The 20,981-nt window shown below is 38.0% G+C and overlaps 1 protein-coding gene across 2 annotated transcripts; it reads right to left on the bottom strand.

Annotated features, from left to right (window-relative positions):
- IFI44L (interferon induced protein 44 like) lies at nt 1-20,204 on the bottom strand. Of its 2 annotated transcripts, none has more exons than XM_070405454.1 (9): nt 20,135-20,204; nt 18,020-18,498; nt 16,258-16,306; nt 14,465-14,660; nt 11,499-11,651; nt 9,712-9,883; nt 3,144-3,244; nt 2,686-2,860; nt 1-949 (listed from the first exon to the last, which is right to left on the bottom strand). In XM_070405454.1, the coding sequence occupies exons 2-9, from the start codon at nt 18,486-18,488 to the stop codon at nt 867-869; spliced, it is 1,398 nt and encodes a 465-aa protein (XP_070261555.1). In that variant the 5' UTR covers nt 18,489-18,498; nt 20,135-20,204; the 3' UTR covers nt 1-866. The 2 variants fall into 2 exon arrangements, with proteins under 2 accessions (XP_070261555.1, XP_070261556.1); XM_070405455.1 differs by lacking the exon at nt 1-949 and adding an exon at nt 1,767-2,535.
- Nucleotides 20,205-20,981: the final 777 nt, after the last annotated feature.

Genomic DNA, 20,981 nt, shown 5'->3' with positions numbered 1-20,981 from the left:
CTGCTGGGTGGGACATGGCGGAGGAGGAGCTGTGGATCCCTAGCCCAGACTCACCCTCCAGGGGCAGGTTGCAGCCTCAGGTGGGCTCAGGCTCTGCTGAGGCCGTCGGACCCTTGAGGGTGGGAAGGATCGTCTGGGCTCGCCAGCTGTGAGTCGCTGGGTCAGGTGTCTGAGGGTGGGTGGGCAGCAGGTTGCAAGAGTAGACGGAGAAACTGGCCTGGGCCAGATAGGTGAGGCACACAAAACTTCTGCCTGGGCAGTGCCAGGGCTGCGGAGTTGTGGCAGATAACAAAGCGCTGGCATCCGAGGCCTCAATGCTGGCATGGGGGTCTGAGAACCTGGCAGGGTGTGGGACACATCTCTCCTGCCTCTGCCTGGCACAGGCTCAGCTGTGCCACCGGCAGGGGGAGGGTAGGGGCTGGCCCAGCGTGAGCCACTCGCTGCAGCCCGCCACAGCTCACCAGTCCCCTATAGGCTGGGGGGGAGGCAACCGGTTGGTCCTTTGGTCGTCCTGGTCATGGCGGACACTCCCTTTTTATATATATATAGATATGATTTGCAAGTATTTTCTTCCATTCAGTAGGTTTCCCTTTCATTTTGTTGATGGTTTCCTTTGCTGTGCAGAAGCTTTTTAATATGATATAGTCCCACTTATTTATTTTCTCCCTTTTTGAGACCACCTTCCATCCTTCTTTTCCAACCAAAATTCCAAATATACATTTAATTTCACTGGATTTTTAAATGTTCTCAAAGTAGTACACAGCCATAGGATTAGAAATTGTGATATCATTTGTCTAACACTGTACATTTTAGTACAAAAAAGGAAACTTTTGGTAGCCTCAATGTTGGTTCACCTGGACAGTCCCTTATTCTTTATCTCTTGATCTTTCGATTACTCCTCTTCCTTTCAGAATCTTCATCTCCTTCATAATGTTGCTGTACGTTACCCCTTCAAAGAAGAAATTCCACCTTGAATCAAATTTTGCATCTAGCAAAATCTTCCTCTGCCAAGATTTTTGCTGAATCTACTCTTGAAATAGATTAGTTATGACCCCATAATTGGTGAGCAGAATGTGGCTCTTCAATCTTTCCCAAAGAACAATGGTTATGGCTATTTCCCCCTGAATTATATGGAGACAAACATACCTTTTTTATTGGATCTGTTGCTTCCTAGATCCATGTTATAACCATCCTAACTGTCACTTTACTTTGGTTCCCAATATCTGCTTCTGGCTCTACTCCTCAATATCTATGATGACTCTATTCCTATATCTGAAGACCCCATTTACCTTTTCCATTGAATCATGGCTCCTGGACATTCATTTGAGCACAGCTTCACCTGAAGTTTTGTTTTAGGAAAAAATATTTTTCCATAACTATCTCTAAGGAATTCTTGCCTTTGTAATACCCAGGACTTCTCAAAGAAGAAAATAATTCTGAAAATAATTCACACATAAATTTGACTACTTAATATAAATAACTACTGAAGCAAAGCATATTCATTTGAAAAGTCTAAGAAATTTGGAGAAAATAGTGAAGAAGGCTTTAGGGGTAAATAATTTAAACATATATTTTTAAATTATTTCATTTACTTATTTATAGTCCTAACTTCTACAGCTGCCTGAAGGATGTCAGAATCATTTGGGAGCACTTGCATAAGATAAACCCTTTATTGACTTGCACTAGTAATCTTATTTTAATTCTCCGCTTTGGAGACATGGTTAGAGTGGTTTGCAATTGAATTAATGAAAATCAGGCATGGGTCCTTTAGAAGAATAAATTTTATTTTTTTCACAGAAAGAAAAATCTAACTCCTTAAAAAATATTTGCTCTTTTCAATTAATTTAAATTCATATTGTCATTCAGAGGTAAGTGAAATATTCTCCCTCCTTTATTTCCATTTCTTCTCTCAGGGGTTTCATTCTTTCATAGTCTTCCCTTTTATAATGAGAAAATTTTAAGCATATACTATCACTCTGGGGGGGTTGAAAGAGATGCATAATGATGGGTATGCTTGCTTCCTGCCAACACTGTGTTAAGCTCTGCGAATACAAGATAAGTAAAATCCAAACCTGGCTTTTTAAAGAATTCACTGTTTATTTAAGGAAGCAGATATCTATGTAATCATTCTATAATTATTATTCAATATGATTACCATGCACATGAAGTTTTAAATGAAGTGTTATAGATGAAGAGGTAGGGGAATAGTTAATTTTGCTGGGGAGGTTTAGGAACATGTCACAAAAAGTAAATTGTAAGTGGTGCAGAAATATGAAGGGTGGTTTGCAGTAGGGATATCGTGATCCACCACCGCTCAGAGTTGGCCTTAGAGCTTGAGGTCTGACTGATCCTAGAATGAACCATCAGTTAGATGCTGTCAGGGACAGAAGGCAAAGTATGATGGAGGCAAAGTCCCAAGGAGGCTGTCCGCAGAGATTGACTCTAAGTGAGGCAGGCCAATCCAGGTCTGGGCCAAGTGTGAGAAACAAGGCAACTAATCACACATGTTGAGCTGGGACATTCCTGCGACTTCAACTGAAAACAAAACAAAAAAGAGTCCAAACAAAGCATACATGTTAGTACTAGGGCAGGCAGAAGGGCACCAGACATCTAACTGATGTATAGATTAGGGTTTTTCAAAAAGAACCAGGGTTTGATGAGAGGAGCATGAAGGGGCCAGATTACCTGTTATTCCAGGAGGCAAATCGTCTAAGTAGTCATCTGCAGCTCGTAACATCTGCCTCAGCGCAGAGAGGATCAGAACATCCTTTAAAGGGTCCTGCTCCCACTCTGGAGCATAATTTTCAACCATCAGAATATTAGAAATAGGAGTTTTTAGCATGGCTTGGATTTTCATTATCTGTGGAAAAATTATTTAATAAGGACCAGTCTTACATCTAAAATTTGACTGAATTTAAATATAATTCAAAAAATAAACAAAAACAATGACTTAACAAATTATCTTCAGAATCTAATTATAATTCAGATAATTACATTTTTAAAATGAAATTTAACCAGGCAATTGATCATTTCTTTATTTACCTATGAATATGTAGTGTGAGCACACTCAAACACACACACACACACACATACAGAGTATAATATTATTATGACAATAGCTGGTTACAAACAGTGTTCTTTACCTGGCTTTGAGAAGTCATAGTATTATTCATGTTTAAAAAGTCTTCTTGGAGAACACCATGGTAATTTTTCACTTTAGTCAGCAAGGCTACCTGTGGTACACCTAGATCAAGTAGATAAATCAGTTATTTTATATCATAATCAACAATGTGTCAACAAGGTAATTAAATGTGTATAAAATCAGTTCTCTGTAGGATGGTTTTAAGATTTGGAGAACTAAACGACTAGTTCTGGCAAGGAGGTGGAGAAAAAGGAACCTTCGTGCACTGCTGGTGGGAATGCAGACTAGTGCAGCCACTATAGAAGACAGTATGGAGTTTCCTCAAAAAGTTAAAAATGGAACTCCCATTTGACCCAGTGATCCCACTTCTAGGACTATATCCCAAGAAACCAGAAACACCAACCAGAAAGGATATATGCACCCCTATGTTCATAGCAGCACAATTTACAACAGCTAAGATTTGCAAACAGCCTAAGTGCCCATCAGCAGATGAGTAGATTAAAAAACTATGGTACATCTACACTATGGAATACTATGCTGCTATAAAAAAGAAGGAACTTTTACCATTTGAAACAGCATGGATGGAACTGGAGAGCATTATGCTAAGCAAAATAAGCCAGTCGGATAAAGATAAATATCACATGATCTCACTCATATATGGGATATAATGATCAACATACTTTGATGAACAAAAATAGATCCAGAGACAAATGACAGGGGAGGGGGGTGGTTAGAGAGCAACCAAAGGACTTGTATGCACGCATATTAGCATAACCAATGGACACAGACACTGGGGCCGTGGGGCTTGCCTGGGGTGGGAATGGCTGGTGAAGGGAGGTCATTTGGGGGAAAAGGAGACATATGTAAAACTTAAGACAATAAAAAAAAGATTTGGAGAATGAATTATCCCCTATACATCTCAATATGGGACCTGAATTACTTCTATTAGGAAAAATAATAGTTTTCTTCCAACATGAGAAATCATTTTTAAATGCAACTAAATTCACACTATGTTGTAATCATCTACTATTCCATTCAAATAGTATATTTTAAAGTGTTTTTTGGGGAGTGGCTGATAGACCTTGACAACTAAAAGGAACCCAAGAAAGAGATAAAGTGAGGAGGGTTGTGTGTCTACATTTATAAAAGCAAAATACACTGTTTTCATATTTCTAAGGGCCTCTTGCCCTCTCCCTCACACCACAGAGATGAATAAATCTCATTTGACTTCTAACCTAATCAAAGCTCTCCTTTAGTAACAATTGCTTTCCCAGAAAAAAAAATATAAAATTGAGATTTCCAGGCTGCTTCTGAGACTTCTTTTGTAGAGCTTTTTAGAATCTCCTCCTTACAGAAACCTTGAGTTTATAATCTCTTATTACAAAATGAAGGTCTTTACTGTCTTCTCCTCATTCATGTCCCTGATGAATAACTAGTAAAGTTGGCTAATTAAAACCTGGCCTTTGATAGAGGGCAGGACTCAATTGACAGGCATAAATTTTTTCCAACTTCTGTTACAATGCAATTCTTCTCTTTCCAAATCAATGCAGTATCTTCTTAGAGACTGTAAGTCAGCACAGTTACATGCATTCAGCATTGCCACCCAACATGGTATGCAGCCATAGGCCCTTAAAAAACTAATTTTAAATGTGAACACTTCTGTAACTCAGTCTTATCCCAAATCCACTATGTTTTTAGATCTGTTAAATGCGTATATATTTACATTGAGTATATTTAATGTTTACTACAATCTTTAGATGCAGAACTTACCATTCCTATTTTATAGAAGAGGAGATTATAAATTCAGTGCACTTGAGTTAACTTTCCAAAGATCAAAAATTCTGACTGTTTAAAAATCTTAATTATCCACTAAGACCATGGTCTGTACATTAAACTGCACAGATTTATTTTTCATAATCTAAATACAAGTGGACTTTTTATTGATATACTAAACAGTGAGGCTCTGGAGTATAAGTGCTCAAACAAAAGTCTTTACACTAAAATTTGTGGAAGTTCAATGAGAAGACTTCCATCCAGTTCTGGACCAAATAGAAAAGACAAGCAATTCTTGCCACTAAGTACAGCTAAAAGCACTGGATTATACATAAGTTGAACGCAAAGATGGAAAGGTGGAGAGAAGAAGACAGACTGTCTAGGGACCTTGGGATCCAAGGAACAATTTGGTGGTGAGCTCTCCAGGTTTTCTTTCTACTTCATATATCCCCTATTAACTGCTGGAGAAGCTTGCAACTAGAAAATGCCGATTGGAACTGGCAAAAGGAAAGAAAAAAAACTGGAGGAAAAAGGAGGAGAGGGGAGGGGAGGGGAGGGAAGTCTGTTCTTTCTAGCCAAAGCATGAGAAAAGACACAACCTAGCAAGACAGAAAACTTTCAGACAACAGCTTCACTATCCTAGCCACACACCACAGAAAATAACCTCAGTTTCATCCATGGAAGCATCTCTTCCCTTGTAAACCCTCCACCCTCTGCTTGGGTAGTATCATAGAAGAAGACCAAGTACTAGGTTCCCCTTAATGGTTTCAATGGAGGCTACTTGGGAATCCAGGACTTCCACCTAAACCGCAGTACCAGTGTTAGAGGGAGCCAAGTGAGAATATGATGAACAACATAAACTGATGAACAAAAGCAGATCCAGAGACAGAGAAGCATCGATCAGACCGTCAAACCTCAGAGGGAAGGTCGGGGAGGGTGGGGGTAAGGGGAGAGATCAACCAAAGGACTTGTATGCATGCATATAAGCCCAACCAATGGACACAGACACCAGGGGGATGAGGGCATGAGAGGGGGGTCGGGGAGGTAATGTGGGGATAAGGACACATATGTAATACTGTAATCAATAAAGAAATTTTAAAAAAAAGTAACAGGCAGGTTTGATCCCATCTTCCTCTCAGGCAATTTTTGTGTTCTGAAAAATAAAAATTGAGCTGAGAAGACTGAAAAAAATAAGTAAATAAAATAAATAAAAGAAAGTGAAACTTTAACCATCATTCATTTATCCAGCCTTAATGAGACTCCTATCCCCCTGTGGTATAAATGTAAGCCATATGGGAACAATATAAAAATGCTCTTCCTCCTTAAAGGTGTCAAACAAAGCTTAGTAGGAAGCCTGTACTTTCACTCCTATAAGTACAAGGTCAGGAGAGGTGTGCTAAAACATAAGATTTAAACAAGATCCAGAATCTCATAGTGCAGTACCCAAAACATCCATGATGTAATCAAGAATTACTTATAACGAAAAGAAGAAAATCTAATCTAATTGACATTTGTAGGACATGCCAAAAATCAGCAGCATACACATTATGTTTAAGCACCTATGGAATATTTATCAAGATATACTATAAACTGAGACATAAATCAAACTTCAAAAAATTTTAAACAATTTTAATCAGAGTATGTCCTTTAACCAGAATGGAATCAATCTCAAAGTCAGTAACAGAATGGTAGCAGGAAAAACTCCAAGCACTTAAAAGCTAAGCAATATACTCTAAATAATTCAAGAGTCAAGAGGATGTCTCAAGGAAAATTTAAAAATGTATCAAATCAGATGATAATGAAAATATAACACCAAAATTTGTGTGACATTACTAAAGCAGTGCTCAATGCTTGGAGTTGAAAAACAGGAAAAGTCCATAATCAGTCATCTAAGTTCCCAACAACTACCACAACTTGCCTAATATAAAGTAGATCATTTTAGCAATTCTATAACTATTTCTAAATTGAATTTTTAATTTTAAAACTCCTGAAAAAGAAATCTCCAGGCCCAGATAGTTTCATTAGAGAATTCTCCTAAATATTTAAAGAGAAATTAACACCAATTCTACACAATCTCTTTCAGAAATACCGCAGAAGAGGAAGGAACACTTTCCAACTCATTCTAAAAGGCCAGTATTACCCTGATACCAAAGCCTGACAAAGACCAAAAAAAAGAAACTACAGACCAATATCCCTTATGAATATAAATGTAAAAATCTTTAATAAAATATTATCAAATAGGATTCATCAATATATAAAAAGAACTATATGCCATGAATACATGGGTTTTATTCTAAGGAAACCAGGCTGACTCAAGGTTCAAAATCAATCAATATAATCCAACATATTAACAGGCTAAAGAAGAAAAAAAATCCCATGATTATGTCAATCTATGGAGAAAAACTATTTCTACACCCATTCATGATAAAAAATCAAAATGCAGAGAATTAGAAGTAAAGAACTTCCTCATCTTGATAAAGAACAACTATAAAAAAAACTGATATACTAATGTCCATAGAAGCTTTATTTACAATAGGCAAACATTAGAAGTAATCAAAATATCCTTTGATAGAGAATGTTTAAACTGTGGTATATCTATACCATGGAATGCTACTAAACAATAAAAAGGAATGAAAGATACAACAATTTCTATGGACCTCAAAGAATATGAGATTGAGTGAAAAAATTGTCAAAAAATGACATGCTGTATAATTCCATCTATATATATAAAAGCCCAGCGACTGTTAAGGTGGAACGACCAGAATTGGAACTACTGGTGGCTATGACGAACATTGCAGCAGCCAACCAGTCTGATCCAGCCTGGATTGGCACCCTCCCCCAACCTTCCGAGACCCCCCTAACCTCCTGTGGCCCCTCCCGCCCACTGGCCTCACCCGCCATCAGGCCTCCCCTCACCTGCTGGTAGCAGGCACAGGGAGCACCGACTGAACTATTGGCACCCCTTCTGAGGGGAGACGCCTGCCAGGTATACAAAAAGTATATGGAAGGCGCTCAGTGAGGAGTCCGCGTGGGTTGTGTTCACACCTTCATACTGCCTCCCCCCAACCACCACTACCACAATACTGAGGTAGCCTAATTCAGGACCCGTGCTGACCACCCACATGGAGAAACAGCGTGTGATAAACATCATGTCCCGTAGATGCCTGAATCCGCCTCAAGAATAAGACACTATAGACCCAGAGCGGGCAGATCAGAACTAAGACAGAAGGCCTGGGAAAAGCAGGGCTGCGGATGGCCGTGTTCTGCGTTTGCTGCCCGACTCTGCTCGCCGGCCCCCTCTGTGTGCAAAGCGCCTGCATCCTATGGAGGCCTGTGAGTGAGTGAAGAACTGCGGCTGTGCCTGTGGCTGCGCTCGGCCTCTAGGCCTCATGGATAAGCAGGAAACATATTTATGTGCCAGAATCTAAACACCTCTTTATCGGTAATAGTGCAATTAATGCAAGACCCACACTTGTTTCTAAACAGGACTCTGTTCGGCTGGGTGTGAACCCAGATCGAAGGTGTGCTCTCCGCCGAGGAGGCTGCAAAGGTTCCTCCTCTCTTGAACGCACACAGCCTGGAGAGGTTTAAAGGGAAAAGGAGATAAAGAATAAAACAAAATAGCAACAAGCTCTGAAGCCGCTGCTGATGCTGTCAAATCCTCTTCGTGGTGGTGATGTCAGAGCCCGTCTCCCTGCGCCCTGGGCTCAGATGGGCAAGCCACTGACACCTGCTAGGTCGCCTGGCACCACGCGGACACTTTCAACCTCCGGCCAGCTCCTGGAGGTGGGTGGGCTTGCAGATGGAGGCTTCAGTGTTAAAGTAACCCTGTTAGTGTAGCACAGATACGCGTAGGCTTTTTGATGAGAGAGAACCCATAACATCCCTTCACAAATGTGTTTTTAACTGTTCTGAGATCACGCTCTCAGGCTTGGCGATTCTAAAAGTAGGCCTCAGTGATTCCACTCGCCCAATGCAAAGACTGACCCAGGTTTCATGGAGACCGAACCCTCGCTCCTGGAGAAGCCGTGTCCTTTCAAAAGGAAGGTCACCCTGGTTGCGGGTCCTTGCTCTTGGGCACTTCAAATATTTCTTGCCACGCCCTTCTCTACCCAGCAAAGCTCACTTAGAATTGAAGGCCACATAAAAAGCTTCACAAACAAGAAAAAGCTAAAGGAGTTCATCACCCCCATTGGGGGCGGGCCGCTGGCCAACCTCCTGTGTCCCCTCCCCCTGGCCCACCCTGCCTGATTGCCTGATCGGGATCACCTGGACTCCACCCATGCACAAATTCGTGCACTGGGCCTCTAATTTATATAATATTCTTAAATAACAAAATTATAGAATGAGAGAAGAGATTGGTGATTGTCAAGAATTAGGAATAGTGGGGGATTAGGAGGTATCGTAAGAGGGATTTTGTGGTGATTGAATACTTCTGTATCTTGATTATAGTACTAAGTCACATGAATCTACTAGAACACGTGATAAAACAGCATAGAGCTATACACACAAATTAAAACAATGTCAATTTCCTGGTTTTGATCATCCTGGTCTAGTCACATAATGTGGGGAGATGATTCCCTTATCAAGTCACATGAAAACCACAGAAGACAAAAAGCTATGGCCATTTTAGTCTTTCAGGATTGAAGAGTAGGATTTAGGGTGTGCACCAATCAACCCAGGGCTTAGGAAATGGATAAAGCGTACATGGCACCTCTCTGTATTACCTTTGCAACTGCCTATGAATCTATAATTATTTCAAAATAAAAAATCGTAATTAGTGAAATGAGACTCACCACAGTTTAACACTATTTTTTGAACTTGTTTGAACTTTGCCTCCATTTCAGAAGAGAGACTGTCGATACAGTTGATATCTAATACATAAGCCACACAGTGAATCCTGTCCTTCAGTGATGGAGAGGTGATGAAGGTAGGATGTCTGGATGTAATTGGTTGCTGGGGTCTAAACTGTTAGAGGAACATAAGGTAACATTTAGAGAGTCTCTGCTGAATTCTTTAAAACAAAATTCATGTTTCAAATGTGACCACCATTAACCTCCAACCCGTAATTTTCCCTCCCTACAGCACCTCTTCCCCCAGATGTATTAATATTGTCCCTTCCGTATTTTCTTTCCACTGAGAGCATAATGCATTATATCTTTGTTATAAAAAAAAACACTTTGTTATTTTGGTGAATAATTATCCATAATTCACATTATCCAGAAAAACTACCATTATCAATGTTACACACCATTTAAGACTCCTCTCTAAGCATTTTACATACTTACTAATGAATAGAGAGAAAAGGAGAAAATACACTGAAAATCCCATTAAAAGTAAAATACTATAATTTCTTTTTATTTTCCAGAAGAAAAAAAAACTATAGTAAAACAGAAGAAATACCAAATTTCAAATTCATGTTAATATTGCCTTACCACAAGACAATAATCTTTCTAGGATTAGGAAAATAGATGACAAAACATAGTAAAAGATTGATTCATTATGTTTTAAATTGATCTTTATTGCTGGAAGTATTACAGATGTCTCCCTTTTTCCCTCCATTGGCCCCTTCTATCCCTCTACACATAGTTTTAACTATATGTTTCATTGTTGGACTGAATTGGTTCATATTTTTCCCCTGTAAAAAATGAAGGTATTAGTACACTCATGATTTTTCTTTCTGCTCTGTTCTTCCTCCCGGTGTCTTTATGTCTTCTTAAATTGTGAGCTCCATGAAGATAAGAATTATGTTCTTATTCAAGTGTATGTTTCTAGTAACTAGCATAGTGTCTGACACAACTTAGATTTAAAATAAATAGTTTTTAAAATAGTGTGTCCCAAATATATACATACATTAACAGGTGATACCTCAATTTGGAAAATGAAATGTATTTTAATAAACACTGCCTTTATAATTATTCAGTGTTTGCATAGATTTTTTGGGATACCCTGTATGAGTACTTGGCTACAGTTTTCAATCAAAAACAACTGAGAGGCAAAAGAAATCAGTTTAGAAATTGAGGCTAACTGTATTACACCCAGTACCTAAAAGAAAGATGATAATGATGGTTAACTTTTTGAGAATTTAGAGTACATCATCTCATTTATCTTTTCAGCCACCCTATGAGATGGGAATTACTATTACCTATAATACATTTCACACCTATGTATTTAAGTAGTATTTAAGTAATGAATACTAAGTATTTACAGTATAACTTCATGCCTCAACAACAAAAAAGTTAGTTGTTCCAATGTTTTGTCTAAGTGATCAAAAAAATGTGAGATTAAACTACTACTTTACTATAACTATACATCATAATAAAGAGTGATATACTAGTAAACATAATCTCCTCCTGACCTTTCACTGGAAGTAGAACCTTGCCTTTTGGATATATTTCTGAATACTATAGAAAAGAAGAGCAGTAACTCTACTTATGTGAATACTTACTCATATAAAGTACAGTAGTGTTGTTTAATGTTGAAATCACCTTATGATAGTTAAAAATTCCTTATGGAGTAAAAATTCAACAAAAAGCATAATAAAATTATTTTGAAAAGTTTTAGAGGACTAAAGAGTTCTTACGTGATATCTGTCCGGCACGCAGCCTTCTAAGATGTGGGGTATGTCATCCATACACAGTCCTACTCCCTCTTTCTCATCCAGCCCCATGGTGTCACACAACATAAATGGCAGAGATTTTCCATCTTTTTCATCTTGAATAGAATACATCCTATACTGAAAAAAAAGGGGTAGGTGTAAAATTGCATTCTTCAACCAGCATTCATGACAGTAGAAAGACCAGAGACTGGTTAATATTTGAACTCTGCTATCCTCAAACATTTTGGTCTCAGAATCACCTTAGACTCTTAAAAATTATTGAGAATTCCACAGATATTTTATACAAATTACATTTATTAATACTTGACATAAATTAAAACTGAAAGAATTTTAAATATTTCTTAAATCATTTAAAAATGTAATTATGAACTGATTACATGTTAACCTAACCAAGATTTCTATGAAAAAATAAAATTACTTTCCAAAAATATTATTAAAAAGAGTGGGATTGATTTACTTTTTTGCAAATCTTTTTAGTGTTTGTATTAATAAAAAATAGTTGGATTCTCATATCTATCTCTGTATTCAATCTGTTGTAATATATTGTTTTGGTTGAAGTATATAAAGAAAATCGGGCATCATACACATGTAGTTGGAAAGGGAGGAAGTATTTAATATAACATCTTTCAGAGAATTTTGTATATTCCTCATTAATATACATGAAAATTCAACAAGTGGTAGTTCTCAAAAATTAGCTGCAATATGGAATTTGTGACATTTTCATACTCTGTTACATTAAATTCACTGATCTATCTTACACTTTGAAATAGATTTTATCCACAAATAATTTTGTAACCTTATACACTGGTCATTTAAAATATCAGTTCACTGGCTGGTATACCTATATTTTCCAAATATTAAACACATTTATCCTATATAATAAAGAGGTAATATAATAAAGAGTAATATGCAAATTGACCATCCCTCCAACACACAAGATTGCTGCCCCTATGTGGACACAAGATGGCCAGCAGGGGAGGGCAGTTGTGGGTGACCAAGCCTGCAGGGGAGGGCAGTTGGGGGAGACCAGGCCTGACGGGGAGGGCAGTTGGGGGAGACCAGGCCTGACGGGGAGGGCAGTTGGGGGCAATCAGGCCAGCAGGGGAGCAGTTAGACGTCAATCAGGCTGGCAGGGGAGTGGTTAGGGGGTGATCAGGCTGGCAGGCAGACCCGTTTAGGGGTGATCAGGCTGGCAGGCAGGCAAGTGGTTGGGAGCCAGCAGTCCTGGATTGTGAAAGGGATGTTCGACCACCTGTTTAGGCGAGTTTGAAGAGCATGTGATGCTACAGTTAAAGTTCTAAATTCTTCATCACAAGGGAAATTAGTCAAGCTCTCTGAAAGTGTTTTCACTCTTAATGTGGTGTACAGGGAGATATTAGAATAAGTTTAATCACTTTATCAGTCATTATTTGCATCACTGTTGTTTTTAGATCATGTTTTTGTTGTTTTCATATCATGGTTTTGTTGTTTTCATATCATGTTTTTGTCATTTTTATATCATGCCTCTGTTGTTGTTATATCCTTTTGTTACTGTTTATTTATTAATAAATTTATATTATTTTCATATACATTTTACTTAATTTCCTTTCATCTCTCACACTTCTATTATAGAGAAAGGGAAATAGCAATATTAAAATATCTCTGCTAATTAATTCCCTTTTAATGTGCACTAATTTTGTGCACTGGGCTACTAGTCTATAATAATAAAAGTGCAATATACAAATCTATCAAAGGGTTGAACAGAGAAATGACCATATCAATGACCATGCTATGACACCCACTGGCACCATGCCAGCAAAGGCAGGTGCAGTGTGATTGGTCGGGGGCCCAGCCATTGCCCCAGGATATGATCGCCCCAAAGAGGGAGGCCCAGGCCAGAGACCCGCGTGCTGCAGTGGGTGAGCAGGGCCTCCCTCTCAGGGTGTGATCAAGATCATGGGGCTCACAGACTATGAGAGAGCGCAGGCCGGGCTGAGGGACCCATGCTCCTAAGTGCACAAATTTTATCCACCAGGCCTCTAGTATAAAATAAAGCCACTCACATGGATAGAATCTAGACAACTTCAACAAACAAAGTGTAATTCTTGAAAATCCTAGAAAATGCTTTCAGCTATTGAATATGGCACTAAAATGCTCCATTATATTTTTATGATAAATTTTGCACTGGCAGTGCACAGCTTATAACCTATAACCTATCAGAAGATAACAATATTAGGTTGTAGTGATTATATATAAACACAGCTTGGTTATGAAATTTCTTATTTATTCTTTTTTATTATTCTTTGATTGAATGATAACATTTTGACAAACATAAAATGGGAGTTTCTAGGTAAATATTGCATCATAATTTGCAGATCTTTAGAGTAACAGTTTTTAAACAGTATTAGTTTTATTTCCTTAAACATATTTGTTTATAAATAAGATGGTGTTTGTAGGAAAATTATAGATTTACTCTTTGAAGGTTGACCCACCAAAGGAAATTGCCATTTTATTGCTCATTATTATTTCTTATAAAATGATCCTATGTGAACTTCTGTATTACATAATTCTCATTTCTTTTTTTTTATAAAAAGAGAAAATCATTTCAATCCAGATAAAGCCATGTGGGACATGAGCAAAAATATACATTAAATATAATGATGGAAGATTTACCCAAAGTTTTTACAGTTTTGTTGCTGTTTTGTACAAGTCCCAAAATCATTCTTCATATAACTACTTCTTGCATCCATAAAAATGGAAAGCCTTGCTGTATAATATAACTTCATGAAGGTAGTTCTCATCCAACTTTTACTCATGTTTTACAGTTGATTTAGCATTTAATTGTTTGAAGATTAAAAGGAGGTTATTGGTCTGAGAGAAAATGGCAAAAAAATCAACAAACCTAATAATTGTAATTTATAAAATTCTCAGGAAATTCAGAGATGACTTACCAGTTCAGTAATGCTAGTGGCATCAGACCCCACTGCAGCTTGGCGAGTCACATGGCCTCGGAAAACAGACTTCACTGAATTGAAAAAACTGGACTTTCCAGACCCAACTGGACCCAGCAAGAGAATATTAATTTTTGAAACCAAATTTGCACAGGGTGTGTAGGCTCTGAGCTCTGATAGGAGCTTATTTCTGTACCTGTTAAAATATGGTAGTTAAATGCAACAGCCAAACTTCCATGAAGAACAGCACAATTCTTCCAGAGTTTCTTGACTCCAAAATTTAAAAATGTCTTAATTACTTAGTTATTATCTTTATGTTAACATCTTCTATCATATGATTTGAATGGTCTAGGTCAGTGATGGTGAACCTTTTGAGCTCGGAGTGTCAGCATTTTGAAAAACCCTAACTTAACTCTGGTGCTGTGTCACATATAGAAATTTTTTGATATTTGCAGCCATAGTAAAACAAAGATTTATATTTTGATATTTATTTTATATATTTAAATGCCATTTAACAAAGAAAACTCAACCAAAAAATGGGTTTGCATGTCACCTCTGACACGCGTGTCATAGGTTCGCCATCACTGGGCTAAGTGATGTACTTTGTGCTTGAAGAAAATGCATTTGTCTATATCTGACTAAAGTTAAACATTGACCAGCAGCCAAATAATTGTCAAACTATTAGCTTTAGATCACATATATTTATAAGAAATATCAACAAGTGAAAATGCATTATTATTTTCAGTAATAATATTATATTAAAAATAAATAAAAATAAAATATATGCAAGGCAGAGAAATTTACCTATAATTGGGGAAAGATGGCTTGGTTTTGAAAATTTGCTGACATTCTCCAAAAACTTTATTCATATAGAAAAACTTCAGAGACATTGTCTAAAATAGTCATCTAGACTTTGTCTAGAAAACTTTGAATATTACAGGTCGAAAGTAAAACCTGAAGTTAAATTGCCATCAAGTGGATTTTTAAAGTGGCCTACAATTGGTCATGTTTTATTTTTGTTGTTATTGTTCTAAACTGCTTTGAACATATTATGTCAATAACATCATAATTCATTTTTATCACTCCAAGTGATTTTTATTTTGATATTTCTTTAATAATGCCATATGTACAATTATTCTAAACTAGAGGCTCGGTGCATGAAAATTCATGCACTGGAGGGGGGTGTCCCTCAGCCTGGCATGTCCCCTCTCACAGTCCAGGAGCCTTCAGAGGCAGAAGGCAACATGGCGATCAGCAGAAGGCAACACCCCATCACACCTCTGTTGCTGCCACTGCCAGCAGTGCAAGCTTCAGATGGCCCTGGTTACCTGAGCCTCGGGCTGGCCCTGAGTGGCTGGGCAGCCACCATCCGAGGCTTGCCTGCACCTTGGACTGGCCCTGGGCAACTGGGCAGCCACCATCCGAGGCTTTCCTGCGCCTTGGGCCAGCCCTGGGCAGCTAGGGGGCTGAGGGGACTGGGGGACTCTGGAGGCAGGGGCAGCAATGCTGGGCCCGTGGGCCTTGCCACATGCCTGCTGCCCCAATGGGGCTGAGGGGACTGGGAGCTGCCATCTTGTGGCTGTGGGCGCCACCACCTTTGAGGGCGTGGCAGTCACTTAGCATATTCCCTCCTTATTGGCTGTGGGTGCCGCTATCCTTGAGGGTGGGGCAGTCAATTAGCATATTCCCTCCTTATTGGCTGTAGGCGCTGCCATCTTTGCAATGGCATGAGGGTCAATTAGTATATTTCCTCTTTATTAGATAGGATGAAATGAGTAATTAGTCCAACTTACTGTGCAACTCCTGTTATCCCCCTTATGTAGCTTTTATCATCCTTAATTCCTATAGGAAATAAAACAGCATCATAATTTTTTAAACTTCTTCAGTTCTCTTTTTAAAGTCTTATTAAATGTGGTCTACCTACTAAATAAGGCAATACATGTGCTTGCATAACCCAGGGTTGAGCTGTTCAATGAAGAATTAGTGTTGGCGACATAATAAGAAGAGGAAAGAGTACCTTCTCAATGTGGCAGGATAGTAAGAAGCTGGAAAAATTCCTGGGCAAGTGGAATGGGGGAACTTAGTCAAGATAATTAAACAGGGCCAAACAATTTGAACAACTTACAGCCAGTTAGTGAGTCACAAGATTTTATTTTCCCTAACCAAGGACACTTGAGAGCAAATGGTTTATAACTCTTCTCCCTAACCAGAGGATACATAGCTTAAATCACCCTGGTTAGGGAAAAAGAGAACAGAGACCAAGTTAATGCTATTGGTGCCAGCTAAACCCAAGGACAGATGAAGTCAGGGGAACGAATAGCAAAAACCCGATTAAAGCCACATATACCCAAGATAAAATTAAAACAGTAAAGCAGGCCAAAGAAAAATCTCAAATACCCCTGTATGCTCATTTTGATCTAGCATATTTAAAACATACCTGGAAAACTAATGAATATTCTGCTGAAACCCTCCCCTAAGATTCTCACCCACAGAAGAGAGAGAAATCCCTCAAGACAAAGACCTGGTGTGGGGCATGTAGTTTTTACTTCCTCCTAAACTCCAAGGGTTCCTATGAGGTTTAAAACCAGGGAAGCATCAGGTAGTGATAGCTCTTCCAAGATTTACTCCTGACCCCCTACCCCAATCCTGTCTCCAAGGCCCTCTTTTTCTCTGACTTTCCAGTGAACTGAAAGCATCTCTACCTTGGCTCACTTCTATCACTGTGGCCTTCACTTTCCAGTGAGCTAGCAGCAGTCCCACCTTGGCTCACTTCTTCCCTATAACCTTTCTAGAGAACCAAAGCAGAGCACCACCTAAGCTCTCCCTGTTGCTTCTTCCACCCTAAGTCCTTCTTTTCATTGTCCCCCAGCTTTAATAAAAACACACTCTCAAAATAACCTGGACTCATGCTGTGAAATCTTTCCTATATAAAGTCAAGAACCCACACACTACAGGCCAGCCAGGGTCAGACCCACTCCATGCCAGTCCCATCTGGTAAAATCAACATATTAACTCACTCTGGAAACATACACATAAAAATGCCTAGAAATTTTCTGACTAAACAAAAATCCAAATAGACCTGCTATGATAGTGAGGTCTCTTTCTCTTTCTCTTTCTCTCTCTCTATCTTTCTCTCACCCCCGACCCCGATCTCCATTTCTGTCTCTTCACTTACATTTACCAACTTAGTTTGCTCAAAACTGCCTATACTTTCCAGTCTCCTAGGTTTCATTTGGAGTTTATGAAAGAGAAAGTTGGTTGCATGAAATCTGTTTGTTCCTCTCACATTTCCTTTTGCTTATAGATCAACTAGAGGCCTGGTGCATGAAGTTCTTGCACAGGTAGGGTGCCTAGGCCTGGCCAGCGATCAGGGCTGATTGGCTACTGGCCAGGGCCTTCCTTCATTCTGCACCACACCTGGTGGTCAATGCAAATCATTGCAAGCCATCATTCAAACTCCTGTGGGGACAATTTGCATATTAGGCTTTTATATAGAGAGACTATAACCTACTAAACACAAAGATTGGAGTGAAAATGTAGGAATATCTAACATACCTTCAACTCGAAAAACTTCACATTCTAAATATTTCGTGGAATAGAGATATCCTATTCCTAATGGAGTCAATAATGATGGATGAATAAAAACTTTGGACTCGTGTGGAATTAAAGAGAAAATGATATTCTTAGAGGAATGAAATCTCAGTTTTTCAGAACTAATTTGTTGTTCTACATTTAAAAATTCAGTTGTTTCAGTTTTATCAGGTTTAAGTGAAAAATAGAAAGAATTTTGATTTCTACAACTTTCATCCTGCTGAGGATAATCTCCAAGTAAAAATGCCCCAACAATACATTTGTGAAAGTAAATCACTGTTATAGTGGGTCCTTGATGATTGCACTTATTAAGCATCTCTCCAATGGAACATTCATGGACACTAGACTTATAAAGAAGACTCAAGGAAACATTTCCAAGCAGCTTTTGCAGAATCTTTTCCTCATTCCATGTCAATCTGGTTGTCACTGCCATTGTTCTGTATCTAATGGAAAAAAACAATAATAGGTTAAGAGGAAAGTATAGCATAGTGGTTCAAAGTAGAGATTTCTGCTTCTAGTTCCAGTAGTTATTTTTTCTCTGACTTAATTAAAACATGTTATTTGAAATATAAGGCAATAGAAATGGAACAATAGGTAGATATTAAAAATAGGTAATTTGGATATAAAAATATAAAGTTTTTTAAACCAGTAGGCAAAATAAAATACATAGTAAGTAAAGAATTTAAAAATTAGAAATCAAAAAAACTTTTCTTAATGATAATTAGTAACTATTTTGGGCTTTGTGGCCATATGGTCTCTGCCAGTTACACAGCTTTGTCAATGCAAAAGCAGCCAGAGACAATATGTAAACAAATAAGCATGACTGTATGCCAATAAAACTATCTTTACAAAACAAGTGGCTGACACGCAGGCCACAGTTTCCTAGCCCATGAATTAGAAGATAGAAATGAGGAATTCATACAGAAAAGACCTCACAAAGAAAGAAATTGAAATATGAAAAGTGTTAACAGTAATGGAGTACCTAGAGTGGCAAAATGTAACAATAGCCATTGTGCCAAACCTTGCAATGAGAAAAATTAGAAATGCAAGATAAACTGTAAAATACATAGATCTGAAAGCATTGGAGAGCTAACAAAGCAGTGAAGACTTTTCCTTTTCCAAAGATTGCGAAAAGAAGTGAATATAGAGAAGTAAGCTTGGCATGTGGGAGCACATTTCCCGGAGGTGCATTAATCGACCATGGAAGAGGTACCTACGTTGCTGAGAAATTAGCCAAAGTGTTCACTAGACTCATAAAGCTAAGGTACTATGGCACAGCAAGGAAATGCTTGGCAACTCTCCCTCCAGGCTATGGATTAGGATTCTGAAGAACAGGGAATAAGTGAGGGTGGGTGGACTGAAAGTAGACAGACTTAATCCCATCTGCTAGTAATCTCAACCTGTGACAGAGTTAAGATAAAGGAGAGTGCTAGTCCCTCTAGATAGATGCATGATGCATGCAAAATAAATCTGTCTAAATAAAGAGAACATTGTTTTAGCTTCAAATTATCTCTACAACCTTTTTTTTAATACCAAATGCTGCATACTGATCATAAACATAAGGACAAAACAAAACAACATGCTAGAAAGCCAAGAAAAAAAAACAACACCCCAAACTGATATTGGAGTTACCCACATAGATTTTTAAATAAATGTGCTTGGCTTATTCAAATAATTAAAACATAAGATTTAATGCTTGACAGCACAATGGAAAAAATTAAGAAGAAAAAAAAGAAATTCTGGATTTAAAAATCTATAAATCTGAAATTACAAACTTGAAGAATACATTTAACATCAAGTTATACACATTATAAGGAAGAATTAGTCCGAAGGAAATACATCAAATGGAAGCAATGAGACAAAATACAAATCTGATACAACTATATGGACATTTTACTAAAGTTAATTTTCTCTCTACAGTACCCAGTGCATAAAATTTTCATTAAAAAGCAAAACATATGAACAACAAAAGTATGATCATTAACACCAATTTCTTTCAGAAACTCTTTATCTAAGAAAGAAAAACAGGCCATTTTCTTCACACAAGGAGAAAACATTGGATGGCAGGAAGTCACTGACCTGTTTTTAGAAGCTGGACCAGGCTTCAGTGGAGTATGAGCTGCTCCGTCTGGCTTGTGCAGCAGCCACACTCTGGAGACAGGAAGTTCTGCTGAGATACTTGACTTGCTGGTCTGAAAGAGAGGAAACTGAAACTCAAAGCGTCATTCAGCTGGCAGCATGCCAGGTGCCATTAAGTTTCTTTTTCCCAACCAGAAAAAGACAGAAAACAAAACAAAACAGAAAAGAATAGGATTCCCACTGAGCACATGCAAATGATCTTTGATTTTCTATGTCCCCACATATAGGCTTTCATGAAATGGCAAATATTAATTTTAAAAATTCCAATAAAGCTAATAACTAACAATAGATTACATGAAGCAAAGGACTAAATCTGCTATTTGGAAAATATGGTAGTAGAAAACACCCAATCAGAAACATAAAGAGAAAAAAATCAATAAAAATGAGGATAATTTAAAGGGCCTCTGGGATAAGTGTAGCAACGTTTGTATTATAAGGTTACCAGAAGCAGAAGACAGAGCAAGGAATTAAAGTCCTATTTAAAGAAATAATGACAAAAAAACTTCCTTAATCTGGTGAAGGAATTAGACATATAAGCACAGGAAGTACAGCATCTCCAACAAGATGAACTCAACGATGCTTATATCAAGATACATCATAATTAAAAGGTTAAAGTTTATAAAAGGAGAATCTTGAAAACAGCAAGAAAAAAAAGCAGTTAGTTACCTACTCAGGAGCTCCCATAAGACTGTCAGCTGATTTCTCAAAGGAAACTTCGCAGGCTAGAAGGAACTGGCACAAAATATTCAAAGTGATGAAAAGTAAAGACCTACTAACAAGATTACTC

Source organism: Myotis yumanensis, unplaced genomic scaffold, assembly GCF_028538775.1.
Source record: "Myotis yumanensis isolate MYYU_CA2020_CCGP unplaced genomic scaffold, mMyoYum1.0.hap1 SCAF_2, whole genome shotgun sequence".
NCBI classification, from domain to species: domain Eukaryota; kingdom Metazoa; phylum Chordata; class Mammalia; order Chiroptera; family Vespertilionidae; genus Myotis; species Myotis yumanensis.
The sequence above is the reverse complement of the archived record's forward strand: the minus strand, read 5'-3'. Positions and strand labels throughout refer to the sequence as shown.